Source organism: Poecilia reticulata, linkage group LG21, assembly GCF_000633615.1.
Source record: "Poecilia reticulata strain Guanapo linkage group LG21, Guppy_female_1.0+MT, whole genome shotgun sequence".
Lineage (NCBI taxonomy): Eukaryota > Metazoa > Chordata > Actinopteri > Cyprinodontiformes > Poeciliidae > Poecilia > Poecilia reticulata.
In genome coordinates this window covers 16,744,663-16,759,816 of record NC_024351.1, presented here as the reverse complement: position 1 = coordinate 16,759,816, position 15,154 = coordinate 16,744,663, and the positions used below count along the sequence as shown (strand labels likewise).

At 42.2% G+C, this 15,154-nt stretch overlaps 1 protein-coding gene across 6 annotated transcripts in view; it reads left to right on the top strand.

Moving 5' to 3' along the window:
- The window catches only part of evlb (Enah/Vasp-like b), a 39,347-nt gene that overhangs the window by 1,923 nt on the left and 22,270 nt on the right, over positions 1-15,154 (top strand). For 2 of the 6 annotated variants that reach the window (XM_008398349.2, XM_008398351.2), the window contains exon 1: positions 8,520-9,288. The exons of 1 other annotated variant lie outside the window; for it this stretch is intronic. In XM_008398349.2, the coding sequence (XP_008396571.1) occupies positions 9,194-9,288 (95 nt within the window). In that variant the 5' untranslated portion in view covers positions 8,520-9,193. Of the gene's footprint in view, positions 1-8,518; positions 9,289-15,154 lie in introns of those variants that run through there. 3 more of the 6 variants (XM_017302246.1, XM_008398350.2, XM_008398352.2) reach the window with 3 other exon arrangements.

Below are 15,154 nucleotides of genomic sequence, written 5' to 3'. Positions count from 1 at the left end.
CGGTTTCATGAAACTCTAAAAGCAAAGAGTGAAATGTATTGAGCCGGTTTCAATGGTGGTGCTTGATGCGTATTGACGGAAGCAGTTGGTGGTATCTGTGTGTGTGTGACCTACTGCCCAGCGACCATAATTGGTAAGTGTTTGCTGAATTGATATCGGACCTGTTCTGAAAGACAGCCCGGCCTGCGCTCTGTAGAGATGCACAAATACCAGTGAAGTAGCCGGCAGCCAGGCAGTCGACTGCTGCTGGGCCTCGTTCAGGGAGTCGTGGCCGAGCAGGTTGGGGATCCACATATGCCGGTAGCCGATGCCGTGGCACAGAGACAGTGTGCCGGGGATAGGCTTACAAACCGAGCGGACTGAAGAACTGAACCCAATGGTAGGAGGTCTGAGCAGAACTGGATCTGCAGGGTCGGAGGCATAAACTACACTGAAGAGCTTAAGAGAGCTGTGCACAAAAACAGGCATGGTTCTGGTACTTTAGTGAAATGTTCGCAGCAGCTTCAGAAGGGAGGCCCAGACTTCCCTCTCCCCAGCCACTTCTTCCAGCTCCTCTGGGGGAACCCCAAGGCGTTCCCAGGCCAGCCGAGAGACATAGTCCCTCCAGCGTGTCCTGGGTCTTCCCTGAGGCCTCCTCCCGGTGGGATGTGCCCGGAATACCTCACCAGGGAGGCATGAGGCAGGCATGGACCCTGAACAATTTTTGAGGGACGTGAAAGAGATGGATTTCAAACATGGAACCGAAGAGGAAAGAAGAAATATGGTGGAAAAAATTATTTGGCAATTGATGAATAAGTCCAGTCATAGACCTAGATATGCTGCTTACAAAATGAAGCACCCTGTACCTGTCCAGAAAAATCTTGCTCCATAACTCTGGGAATTAGTTCCCAGAGATGGTCCTGACTCAGAGTCAGGACCGTCCTCCGGGTCAGGACCTGACTCTGGGTCAGGACTGCCTCCAAGTCAGGTTGCCTTCAACTTGTCTTTTTTGACAAGATGGAAAGAAAACTCTGCGGAGATATCTTTCAACTTCTCTCAGGCAATGAGGATTTAGTTAGAGAACTGCTGTTTAAGATGATAAAAAATGACAACCCAATAGTTATTTACAAGGTTATACAGTGTTTCAAAAGAACCCTGGCACGTCCTAGGAAAATTAATCTTTCACCACAAGACTATCTCAGAAAGGCATGGAAGTACATTCAACAAGCTTTCTGTTGTGGAGATAATTCAGACAATGCTCAGACTCAAGAACCCTCTAAGAGTGAAACAAATGTTGAGTTTTGTCCAGTCTTAGTTTGGCCTCTGAGAGGTAGGACCGTCCTCCGAGTGAGGACCTGACTCTGGGTCAGGAACATCCTCCGAGTCAGGACCTGCCTACGAGTGAGGACCTGACTTCGAGTCAGGACCGTCCTCCAGGTCAGGACCTGACTCCGAGTCAGGAATGTCCTCCAGGTCAGGACCCGGCCTCCTTAGCGTACTGTTGTGTAGGGGGGCGGACGGATGTGGTGGACAAACGGACAGTGTATTGCAAGAAGGGGGAGGAGGTCTGACTTTACGCTAACTCCCCTCTGACTCCCCTCCAGATATGCTATTTTATTTATATAATTCTAAGTCATTTCCTCTATCAGTAATGTTGTGTCTACCAGAGGATTCCTCTGGTCATTATCTTTCATTAGAGCCTCATTGATGACTGTATGTTGAAGCACTGAGGAGTTAGAGTCATTTGAAATTTGTATATCAGGTGTTGTCCAAGTGTGCCATTTGGAGATGGCAAATGGAGACTTTGAATGGCACACTTGGACAACACCTGTACATCCTCATAAATAAACACAGGCACATGCAGAGGGGTTGGGGAGGTGAAGGGGGCTTGAGTCCCTTCCCCTTTCTATCCTTATGCTCTAGTGCCCTTTTTAATTTTTCTTTTTTTTCAATTTTTTTTTTCTTTTTTAAAAATTTGTATGTCAGGAGGCCTGCTTACACCCCTCAGCAATAATATTTAGCTAAATATAATAATTTAGCAAAAATAAACTATTCTGGCTGCCCTCAGACTCTCAGAGCCTCCATGTTGTTCAGACACGGGGTCCATGGTGAGGACGAGGGGGGGGCAGATCTGTACCCTTTATCAAATTATGGGCAAGAATATTTTTTATACACTGGTTAGTGAATAAAAATGATGAAGTTAGAAAAGGTGTTTCTATTTATTTTTGTAATAGTCCTTGCAACGGGAAAAAAACCTGCCTCCGCCCCTAAACACAGAAACACTTTGGCTGCAGAGAAAACTTCTGACTTTAACTTAATCAGGCTGCTAAATGCCCGGTTCTCTACAGGCAGTCTGAGTCGGTCCCACTGACAGATATAAAGAATGTCTGTCTTTATATCGGATATCCTGATATAAGACACAATAAAAGACTGTCCCCTCAAGTTGCGATGCAGCTCAAAGCCCCGGTACCACCTGCTGACTGTTCGCTCTGCTTCTCCTTAACGTTTCTACCAGGCGGGTTAAAGCCGCTGCTGACAGGCTCTGGGCTGGAGGTAAGCGGCTGTAAATAGAAGTTATTGCAGTAGGATGACTGGGATGGCGGGGATTAAGCAAAAAAAAAAAAAAAAAAGAAAAGTCTGACACTCATTTGTATTCTGTCCTCCCCATGATATCCATAAATAAAATCCGATGAGATCAACACCCCTCAGATGTTTGACTGTTAATGAACAAACAACATTATGTTCTACTTAGTGTTTATCACATAAAATACCAATATAATCAAAATTTGTGGTTAGTACGTGGCAAAATATGAACAATAATTGCAGGAAATAATGCTGTTTGTCTTGATATTCACCATATCAGATTTCTCACTCCGAGATGCAAAGTTTTGCGTCAAACATTATACATTTGACATATTGAATATTAATTGAAAAAATATTAACTCAATGTTCAATCAGGGAGGTGATATAATGACTCACAAAACATAGCTGTTAATTTAGATAGATCAATAGCTAGCTTCTATCTAGCTAGATAGAACATAGCTACCTATCAAGTTAGCTAGCTGTGTAGATAGATCCCTCAGGAAAATTGTCATCTCCGTCTCCCACACAGCACTCTTAAACATTTTAAAAACACTTAAAACATTTAAAACTTTAAACACTTTTAGTTTTACTGTTGTTCATAAAGAACTGTTTGTGAAAGATAATTAGGCCAAACTGTGTCAGATGTTCTATTTCTGTGCTTTCTCTGTGACACCTGGGCATGAATCTGAAGCTACAACACACCTGTGAGGAACATCAGCCACATTTGTCCGAAATCAGCCTGGCATACCCAAAAATAGAGAAGGATGCTTCACATTATCCTGCATCCGGCGGCAGGTGTGTGGGTGTGTGTGTGTGTGTGTGTGTGTGTGTACACGTGCCTGCCCTCTGTTCGGATGAAAACGGCTCATTTTGGCTGATAGCAGCCTAGTTTATGAGTCATAATTCGGCATGCTGAGGCATCCATAGGCAGGCCGATCAACACAAATGTGTGTGTGTGTTGTGATGTTCAAAGAGGGATAATCAAATCTTTGTGAATGAGAGGGAAAGCTCTCCCACCTCCTTTGCAGCAATCTCCCCTCTCTGCTTCTCCCCCTGTTGGTGTGTGGTGTAATTATTAAAAAACACACATCTCTTCTGAGTCACAGAGAGTTTATATTCGCTCACACTCGCATTCAGTCCCGAGGCGCGACGTGAAGAGTGTGTGTGTGACAGAAATTGTCAGAGATCGTCTCTCATCATCATTTAATCCGCCTCTTCCTCCTCATCACTTTGCTTACGGGTGGATTCACAGAGATGAAGGGATGAAAGGCAGATTACGTCATGTCGAATTGCATGGAACATCCAGTCGTTTAATTCATATTTTGTGTTTATTGGGATTTTAATTTACAGCCTAAAGGTCACCCAGTCACAGCCTGGGGTTAGAAGATGCTTCGGTTTTGCATCTTCTTACAGTGTTAACCAGTTCTTGTCTATTCCATCAAGAGCAGCTGGAGGTAGTTAAGAATATTTGATCAAATCAGCTACGACATCTAGAGATGTGAAATACAATGTTTAGGATTTGCCCCTTTACAGATTTCTTCCATTTCAAATCATCACGTTTATTTGAATGTTATACAAAGATAGACTGAGTAAATTAAGTAAGGAGTTTTCCAATTGAAGATTTCATTTATTAAGAGAAAGAAAAGCTACCCACACCAACCTGCTCTTTTATGAAAAGCTATAAAATCTGCATGTTTTTTTTTATGATCCCAAGTACAGCCTCACAGGAATCACAGCCATGTTTCACAAGGAAGACGATGTTCTGCAGATTTGTATTTTTTCCTTCAAAACACAAGCAACGTTTCAGTAGGTCTCATCTAACCAAAGGACATTCTTCCAGTTTGCATAATCTCTCTCCAGGCTGTTGTTGCTATCCTTCAATCTGACTTGAAGAAAGATTCCAGTCTCTGCAGGAGTCTCGATATAAATTAAGAGTCTATTGATATTTTAATTTCCAGCTTGGATGAGCGTCGGCAGTTATTCTGGACTCTCGAGAGACAAATCTTCCTACCTCTGCAAGGCTCTTCCGATTTCTTGTTGATACTCCAATTTGCGACACTTGAAAATGCTGTCGCTATTTATGTCCTTCTCCTGCTTCGTGAGCAATAACTTCTTTTATTTTCTCAAGACTAAACTGATTCCTACGGCTTCTTTGCATGATTCGTTCTCAACTGACTCTTGATAAAGGTCTTAATTTATGCGTAAACTAGGAGAAAATTTTCAGGTTGAATAAAATTTTACAAGCCCTTAGCAAGTTAAAAGCTTCATTGCACAACTGCAGCTGGTGCTCAATAAAAAGGTCAGCAATTTTTGGGGATAACAATTTTGGGAAAACCCCCAAAAACATATAATTCCTTTAACAGACCCTGAAGTATCCACTTTCAGGGTCTTGCACACTATTTCATTTGTCTTAATATACAAAACTTGTTTACTTTGCAGCATCATAACCTCATTATGATTCATAAATTAATTCACCTGAAGGTCGATCACGTTCTGCTTGTGTGGGGAACCATCCCACCCACGCTGTGTGTCAGACAGAAGGCCATCCGCCCCCCCTGCCGTGCGCTAATAGGCAGGTTAGAGTCGCTGGCTGCAGTGCACACATGCTCACTCAGAAGGTTGTGTTTACTCACTCCATCAGAGTTGTGCAGTTTAATATTAGACCCCAGCCTGCTGCTGCTGCTGGCTCTGACCTGGCAGCGCACGGTGGGGGATGGGCGTGCGCCGGTTGAGCCGGACGTCCCTTCTACCTTCATCTGCTTCTCCGTTTTTCTGGTCTCACCCTCCCACTTCTTCTCTCCAGGCGACTCACTTCCTCCTCGCTGAGGCGCTACACCGTCTCCTGACCTGTCCTTCCAAAGCTGCACTTTGTTTAGTTTGTTTTAACCGTTGTGTTTAAATAATAATAAATCAGACGTGTTTGCTCTTCTGTCTGCCAACATACGTTTTGCATCCTCAACTTCCTGTCAAGCTTTTCTGCTTCTTAGACATAGGCTGTGATATGATATACATCGCTTCATGAGGAAAAGAAGTAAAATGATTTACTTTGAGGAGAGTTGCAGCTCAGCCGCTGGCCTGTATGGTTTTAAAGTGTGTGCTGTTGTAACAGTCGGATCATTTTATAAGATAAATACAGGTGAAGTGCTGCTGTTAAAGTTTCAGCAATTTCAAAAATTTAGTCTTTGTATTTTTGATTTTCTTGTGGTATTCTGGTTTTTCAAAAGATAAGAAAACAGCATTTTTTTGCCTTTCTTGTTACCCTGTTGTATAGTATGTTTGTGACCGGCGATCTGTGTTCATGTCGTTTGGATTAAACCAGAGGTCAGCAGGATGGAGAAACAGAACCATCAGGAGAGCATCGTATTTTGAAGAGCATCAACCCTGTTGGCAAAAACCTAAAGAAGGCCAGAAATGGTTCAGTTTGTGTGTTTGAAGAGGAAGTTACCTCCATCCAGAGTGAGTTTCTGCTAGCTTAATTGGATGCCTTGTAAATGGGTAGTGGGCTTTTTGGTGAGTTTGTTTACTGCTCAAAAAGTGTCACATGTGATCGGGATAGAAAAAGACCTGGAGAATTTAAACTGTTACAACAGAATTCATTTAATTTGCTTGGTGAGTATGGAAAATACTCAACCACTTCACAATTAGGATTGCATTAGTATTTATAAAAAAAAAAATTTCAAACCCAAATTCACATATAAAATATATTCTTCACAGCTTATGCTTATCAAATCAGTTTAACCGAACGGCTTCAATATAACGGCTTCAATATAACGGCTTCAATATAACGACTCCATCTCATTTCGTTCAATACTGTAGGAAGACACGCCATGGAAAAAAGCAAAAAATAACACCACAGCATCGCCTTGCTGTGTGTTTTGGACGCTGAAGTATAAATAATTTGATTCCAAACTAAGGCAGGCTGCTGTATTTGTTTTGGAGAATTTGAAAACTCAACACACACCATCAATACCCCAAACGTTTGCTTCAAAACCCACACAGTTGAAACACAAATATCACAACAACGATCCACTTATGACCTTAGCTATCATCTCTCGCTGCACTATAAAGACGCTCCACTCACCTCAGCATCCAGGATGTGTGAAACTAAATCGCTAAATTAGCAGCTAATGGTAATTTAGCATTTGCTGTTAAATTATTGAATAGAGACGTGAGCTCAAGATTTTTGTTTCTTAATTTTAATTCAAGTGTTGCAGATTATTCTTGTAACTTATTTGATACGTCTTTAGGAATGTGGACTGTGGACACTGACTTTACCGTTGGACGTTTGTGCTGCGGCTACATGGCTAGCAATGAGATTCTGTTTTAGGTAGTATCTTCGCTGATAGGCTAACTCCTTTTAGCACAATTCAAACATAATAGTGTTTTCCAGCGTATCATCAGACTAGTTTTTGAAGCAAAAATTAATCAAGAGAAAAGAAGCGGCTTTTGTCGCCCATTGGATGTCGCTTGTGCGTCACATTCACTGACGTACGAGAAACAGGAACACCAAAGTTCCAGTGGGAACCTTGGATTGGGAGGAAAAAAAATAAAACATTTAACTAAAAGGTTAAATGTTTTAATGTTTTTGTTTTTTTGTGACCACAATTTTGAGTTAAAAAGCCCCACAACACAAATCGTAATGACTTTACGAAGCAAATGACCTTGCTTCGTAATTTCTGAACTTGCCTTATAATAACTTCATTCACAGCAAAACTCTTGGCATTCAGGCATTTGCAATTACGTCTATGTAAATAAAAATAAAAAAATCCAAGACTGGTTGATGCGCTCAGGATTTCCAACACAAATGAAAATTTAAGACACTGCTGTGGGGGTCGGCGGTGGCACAGTATTAAACTGCTGTTCGCTGCACATCGATTACAGCACAAAACGTGTCATCCAGCAATTCCACGCCATCAATGGAAACTCCTTCCGGCTGAACGGAGCGGGACACATGTTGGTGATGTGAAACAAACCTCAGCTGGGTCTACTTTCTGGGCTTTACAGTTAATGTGGGAGGGATTTGTTGGTAAACTGCTTTTATAATTGTACCTGTCAAGGAGATTAGAGAATTCATCCAGAAAGACGCAACAGAATATTGAAAGCGTTGTTCCTCTTTTTTTTAAGTTCCGATCAATTAATTTAATGTATCTTAGTATTAATATAAGCGATATCCGACATGATTTTGATTGTTTACACTTAATATGTGCAGAGCAGATGGACGTGTTTAGTTTTCCCTTTCCACTTGCGTCACTTTAGGTTAATGAACCTCAAGCATAAGCTGCTGGATCAGTGTGTGCATACATACTGGTCTGTGACTGTGTGTGTATACGTGTTTGCGCGTGTGTGTGTGTGTGTGGGTGCGTTTGTTTGTAATACCTTGTGGGAATCATTTTCCCCACACTACGTTGTGGGGACCCACTGCTCCTTGAGGGGACTGAAGCCTGGTGCCCACAAGGGAAAACGCTGTTTTTGGGACAGGGTTCAGATTTAGGGCTAAGGTGTGAATTGAGTTTTGGGCAGGGTTAGGGTTAGGTATGTAATGGTTAGGGTTAGGATAAAGGTAGAGGTAAGGTTTAGGCTGTAGAAATGAATGGAAGTCAATGGAAAGTCCCCACAAAGATAGCCATGCAAACGTGTGTGTGTGTGTCTGCGTGTGTGTGTGTGCGTGTGTGTTTTCCGCTCCAGCCTGGCACGCCACGTCAAATCATACGCGAGGAAGCGACGAGGGCCCATCAGATGAATTAAAATCTGTTGCTCGTCCTGTTCGCCCCTGCTCCTTCTCTCCGTCCGGGCTTACGCATCCACGCCCTGGCCAATCAGGGGCCAGCAGCCTCCGGGGCTGGTAGCCCATCTCCCCCTCCTGTCACAGCTGGGAGGGGAGGGGATGTGAGGAGGGGAGGGGGCACAGAAAGGGAGGAGGTAATCCAATGAGACAGAGAGGGGAGAGACAGCGCGAGGGCAACGCCTCACAACACCGGGAATCTCTCTCTCGGTCTCCATCTCTTCCACTTCTTCCCCTCCCTCTGCACCCTCCTCTTTCTTCTGCCTCTGAAGCGTAAAGAAACCCAAAGGACTCTCATTCCCCATCCAGTCTTCTGTATGTGGCTGAGGAGTGCCTTCCTATTTCAGGCAATTCTTTCATCCATAATTCAGCTTTTTTTTCCCCTCCTCCTGTCTCGTCCTACGATTGCATCTTTACCCTCTAAAGGATGACTCGGTGACTGGAATCCGACGTTTTGTGTCGATTCTTTGGGAGACAGCCTCTTGTAGAGGAGCTATCTTTGTTCTTGCGCTCACAGCTGCTGAGTGTACAGTAGCTGCTAGTGGGGAAATAGGTTAGTGTGCCTGTTCAGTGGCAGACAGCAGAGGTGACTGCGTGTTCAGTGCGCGGAGGAGATGAAGAGGAAGGGGTTGCCTTTCTGGCGGTAGCGCTCTCCAACCTCTGCGGCCGTTCACAGAGAAGGTGACTGGAATGTTCCCGACCTTCAGTGGGAGTGTCAGCGACTGATTTCAGGACAGACAAAGAAGAGGGCACCTGAGACCGGACGTTTCTTTTCTCCTTTTTTTTATTTTTGGTTGTTGTTGGTTTGGTTGTTGTGCACATAACAGGACTTTACCTGCATCCTTCGCCATGGACATCAACCTTCAGTCGCATCGATTTTACTTCCCCCAGATCTACTGCGCTGAACCCGGCGTGCAGCCGCAGCTCGCCGAGTTCAAAGTCAGGTAGGCTTCCAAACCGCAAGACGTTGATTTTCTGTGAATGAGAAATCTGTCAGTTATTAACGATAAATCCTCCTCATGCCCCCCTTCTTTTGGCTTTCGTCGCTGCCGGTCCGTTTTCATTTCCATGCAGAATTTAGTTAATGCCACATGATTGTTTTTTTTCCAGCAGATCCTCCAGCTGCTGCAGCAGCATATAAGGCAGTTCTGTGTGTGATGAGTGCTTCTGTGAGTGCCTGACTGGCCTTGCAGGGGGATGGGGCTGGATGCTTTTATGTATAAGCTAGCTGTGCAGAAAAGTGTCAGGGCCCTGGAAGAACCAGGGGGCCCATTGATCGCCTTTGAGGGAGCTGGCCAAGTTCACAACAGAGAGGCAGATAGTGCTGCAGTTGGGTTAGATTTGCCATTAATGGACGTGCAGTCCTCCGTTTTTTTTGGGAGCCTGTGAGGCTCTTTTGTCCTCTCTCTCTCTTTCTCTCTCTTCTTTTGTCAGTCTTTCTCTCCAATCGAAGCTGGAAGTGTTCGGGGCGGCTTGTTGCGTCCGACGGCTGCCGTCATGCTCGCAGGGCTGCTGAACACGCATGCTCAGATCAGCAACAGCTTCCCCTCTCTTTGTCTTGTCGGGATGTAATTGTGCCGTTGCGCTCAGGTGTTGCTGAAACGTCATGCTTTGTGACGAAAGGGGGAATAAAAACAAAAAAACCCGGTGGTTTTCTTTAGAGATGCACCCATCAGGCCGATATCGGTTTATGATTTTCTTTGAGGTCTGGCAGAGTGATTGATGACTGATTGATGCTAATTATGAATCCAACAGAAAATGAGGGAATTACAACATTTGTGTGATTTTCATGAAACTTAAAAAAAAACTTTGGTACGCAATGGTCAATAGATTGAAAATGGTTAAAGTTGTCAGGTTTGATTAATTTACTGATTGGAAAAAAATATTTTTGTTAGCATTGATCAAAAATCTAGATTTTGGGTTGTGACTAGTTACTTTTAGTTAAGTAACTTTTTTTGACAAACTACTTTTAGAAGTATTTTACTGCTGCACCTTTTACTTTCACTTAAGTAATTTTATTATGAAGCATAGCTACTGTTACTTGAGTAAAAATTTCTGGATACTCTACGCTCTGTGAGTAACTTCACTGAATGACAAACAAGCTTGTTTTAGCCAAAGATTCACCATACACACACATCTGTAATTTTTGTTAGTTTCATATTGAAAGAACTTGATTTGGAACAGTGTTTGATTGTGTTATTTTTGTAATTATGTTGCATGAATAATTTTCATTTTGGTCTTTAAAATTTCCCAAAATTTAACATAGCTTTACATTTCGTTTCGTCTGATGATGTCATTTGTTTTGATCTTGAGTCGCCATTTTACCAAATACTTTTTTACTCTTACTTGAGTAATTTCTTGGACGTCGCAAGTAAAAATACGTCGTTGTGGTGCCGCGCTTACAATTGAGTACAATTTTTGGAGAATAATCTTTGCATCGACAGCTTTGGGATGTCCTCGTAATCCAATACGAAATACATTTGACTGTTCCTCTTCTAACAGCTCTGATTAGTGCAGCTTTAAGGGACTCAGCCGGAGTTTTGCCCCACTAAGCAGCTTTAACGGTGGCCAGGCCTCATTGCTGCTAAAGCAGCTATTTTGGGTTAAAGCGTGTCACTGTCACGGCCTGGCAGAGTTCCCTCATGGCGCTGTGGAAGTCACAGCTGGACCAACAGGAGGAGGGAAGCCGTCTGCAAAATGAGTCAGGATTTCAAAAACAGGGAGGGATGTAAGCTTGACGGAAATTCATCTTTCAATACCAAACCATATCTGCGCGATCTCAGGAGAAAAATCTAATATACTCACTACTGAGAACTTATTCGTAACCTTCAGTGGAGTTTTTCAAACGATCACAACGTTGAACGTGTGACTGTATGGACTCAAGGTTTTCACATTTCCTGCTGCGCCTCACACCACACGAACACACTGAGAGTTATTTGTGCGCCTCTGCAGAGATTAAATATCTGATTCCACGAAACTAATTCAAGCAATCGCGTTTAGCAAATCCGATTTACTGCAACGGATACTCATTTGGAGCAGAGACGTTTTAATTCACATGGATCCTTTAGGCAGATTCATCACATTTGTGCTTTATCTGCAAAATATGTGATCTTATTTTTTTGCTGTGTAAATATAAAAAGAGTTGGGCAGTTTTATTCAGCAGGACCAATATAATACAGATAAATTATTAAGATTCATGGCACATATTGATATTGTTCAAGTGTTCATTTCTGTTAATTTACTTGATATGGTTTACAGCTAACTAAAACTTGTTAATCCTTATGCATCATCCACACTTTTTCCTTCCACTCAACTTTTCATATCTTGCTTTCATGGAGATGTTTCACACAACTGTATGATGTTATTGTATAAGAGTGTGATATTGTACCTCAGACTAATGCTATACGATACTTTTCCAACATTTCCTTCTTAAACATGTGTTTCTGGGGTGGTTTTATTTTTTGTGGGATTCAGATTGGTTGCGAATTCTCGAGAGAAATCAAACGAGACGGGGAGGTTGAGAAGAGCAGATGATGGAAATTACATGAGAGCGAGGAGGGGGGAAGAAGAAAACAAGGAGAGGGGGTTGGATGGTGAGAAAACCCAAGCAAAATGAAGAGAAAGAACATCTACAAGGCGCTGCTGCGTTAGACAGACAGAGGTGAAATTAAGGAAGAAAAAAGAGGATGGTTCAAATGTGAGGGAAAAAAAAATAGATGTTTAAACATGGATCTTGGGTGTGCCATTTGTCTTAGAAAAAGCTTTGGGAGAATGCTGGGAAATTTGCACCAGCCAGGGGCTCCATGGTTACCACAGGATCACCACATGATAGCTTGAAAACCATGACAACCAATCCACTCAACCACAGCTCAACATATGGTGGCTGTAAGTACAAAACGTCACACAGGGACTCTACCAGCAGCGAAGGTGTTGGCTCTGTCCAGACTGAGTCACATTAAATAAAGCAACGTGTCCGTTTGAAATTTGGTATTGATTAGGTTGAATTTAGTTAAATGAAACTGATTTTCCATTTTTCTGTTCTAGTCTAGCTAATGGCTCTGTTTATTTCAAGTCGAATCAATTAAATTTACTCAACAAATTAGCAACATGACACATCTTCAAACAGGTCCAGATATAAATGGCTTCATGTAAACCGGCTCAGTTTATTCCAGTTGAATCCATTTATGAAATCGGATTTACCCGTTTACAGACACAAAAGCTCAATCCAACTGTAACACGGTGTTGTATCCAGGTTGCATCTTTTTTTTTAGAAACGAAACATCACCTTGACTACTATCACCTTGTGTTACTATCTATAATCATAATTTGTCTTTATGTTCTTCATTATGTTGCTTGCTGCCAAACATGTCCAATTCACTTTAACAGGTTGATATTGTGTTGATAATTAAGTCAAAATCAGCAGCGTGTTGGACAAAGAATGGTTGATTTTAGTTCCTTATATGGAAGCCCTTTAGGTCCAAATCTGCTGTCCGAAGAAGCTCACGATAGTAAATAAATCCCCATAGGATGTCACCAAATTGGCTCTTGTTTATGCTTTGTTTAGCAAAATAAGAATAGTAATAGTAGTATTTTTTACAGTCTTGCTATTGTGAGTGGTCTTTAATTATTAAAAAGATCTGATTTTATTGTTTCTTACCAGCCAGTCACTGGTTTAGGGCTCGGCAAACCAGTTTCATCCAGTTTCCTTTGACTGAAATCACCTTTTGTTGGTTCTGCTTCAACTAACAAGCACTCTGTAAGGAAAATATGCTGGGTTTCCTTAGATAAAAGCATTAAGCTCAATTAATGACTTTGAGTAATTATTGTTTGATAACTGGGATCAATTGAAATGTTTGTATGATTTAATTAAAAAGATTTTTCTTTTGCAAAGTGCTTTGATACAGCATTTTGTTTGAGAATTGGTGCCATATAAGTAAAACTGAATTGAATTGAGTTACCTGTAAAGGTAACTTTATCTCACTGCTTATTTCAGATTTACTCATAAAAGTCTAAAAAGATTAAGATTATACAACATAGCAGGATACTTTTTAGGTGAATTTTCAGATTTGGTTATTTATTTGGCTGCTATTTTCCTGATAGACTCAATCATATTTTGCTCTGGATTGTTTCCTTCTTGTGCTACATTAGCTTTAGCATCATCAAAACACAACCATAGCGCTGTTTCATATATTTGCAGGACAAAACGCCCTCGCTGCTCCTGGGATTTTACCCTTCGAGGCCTTTTCTGCTCATTCACCTTAAAAGCTTTTGACTTAAACTCAAGAGCCGATACAATGCGAGTTACTGCTTGAGGATTATGTTTTAGGATGAGAGCCGGGGCTTTTGGGTTTTTAGGATTCCCAGAGGAGACCGAAATTTCCGCATTATCATTCCTCACCCCTCACTGCGCCGTGGTCTGACAGATTAGAGATGAAGGCTGCCATGAATGTATGTCAAACATAAAGAGAGCACTGCTGGGAATCTGTGAAACATTCTGGGTCATTCGATGCGCTGACCGATGGTTTGTAGCACCAGCAGGAAGGCCGGCGCGTCCAACACTGGGGTACTTCTCGGAGCAGGAGGGGTCGGAAGCCCCTCCTTCAAGGACTGTGTGTTTGCTCCTTGAAGGAAAACACTCAATCTAATTGTCAGAAAATGTTTAGGTGTAAAACAGACCATATAGGAACTGTCTGCATTTTGTGTGTGCATGTGTGTGGGGGTGTGCGTGTGTGTGTGTGTGAGGCTCCACAGTAAAAAGCAGCAGTTAAATGGCCTCCCAGAGAGGAGCGAGGCCTCAGGGTGTCTCCCAGCTTTATTTGCTCCCACTCTACATTTGTTCCTCATGTTCTTTCTTAAAAACAATCCAAGTTTACTGCTTCCGCTATGTTCATGGTTGGGACGTTTTTTTCTCTTTTCAAAACAAACGTGCATTCGTTTTGTCCTCTCTGCTTCAACTAATAAAAATGATCCATCCGTCGGCCCGTTCATTTGGTTCATTAACCCATGCGTGGCTTGATTGGGACCAATCGACTAATCATTCTGGACTTGTGCGATGTACGCTCACCAGGGCAGGTTTGATTTTTTTTTTTCTGTGATGCGTTTGTAGAAAGACGTCACTGCTTCGGTTGGACTGACGAGGACGGCCTGAGGGGTCTGGACGCGGTATAAAACGTCCTGCTGAAATCTAATTCAGACAAGATCAAAATTGCCACAAGCAACAACCCAGAGGAATGTCTGGCTACGACGAAAAGTGACGTTCAAATTTCCATGAAAGTGTATTATTTAGCATTTTTGAAGAGAAATTGCTTTGCTTTAACATTTGAAAGTAGGGTTTCTGAGAAGATTGGTGCATTTAAGTTCATACAGTATTGCAACATTTGTCTGCTTTTGTTAGTCTTAAATAAATAAATTCTCCAGCTGGACTACTGTAAGTCAACTTGTTTTACCCTAAACGTATTGGACATAAATAAACTCTAGAAGATGTATTAGAAGCCTTCATTCAGTTACTAGACAGGAAATGGGCAAGGAGAGAATGGGGGCAGACCGCTCCTCTGCCACACCTCACGACGCCCCGAGGACGTTTTCCTATTGAAGCATTTATGCTCACAGCAGGCCTCCATTGCTTTGAAACCGTCAGCAGTCTTCCTGGTTCTGTCTTCAGTGGAACCTTATTTAACAAAGAAGCTTGGTTCCCTTTGTGAAAGTGGGAAAAAAAAACTAGAACTATAAATACATGTTTTTAACAACAAAAACTTGTATTTTAGTTTGTAAAAAACAATCCCAAATGGGGTAGTGGCTCTTGGAAGTATA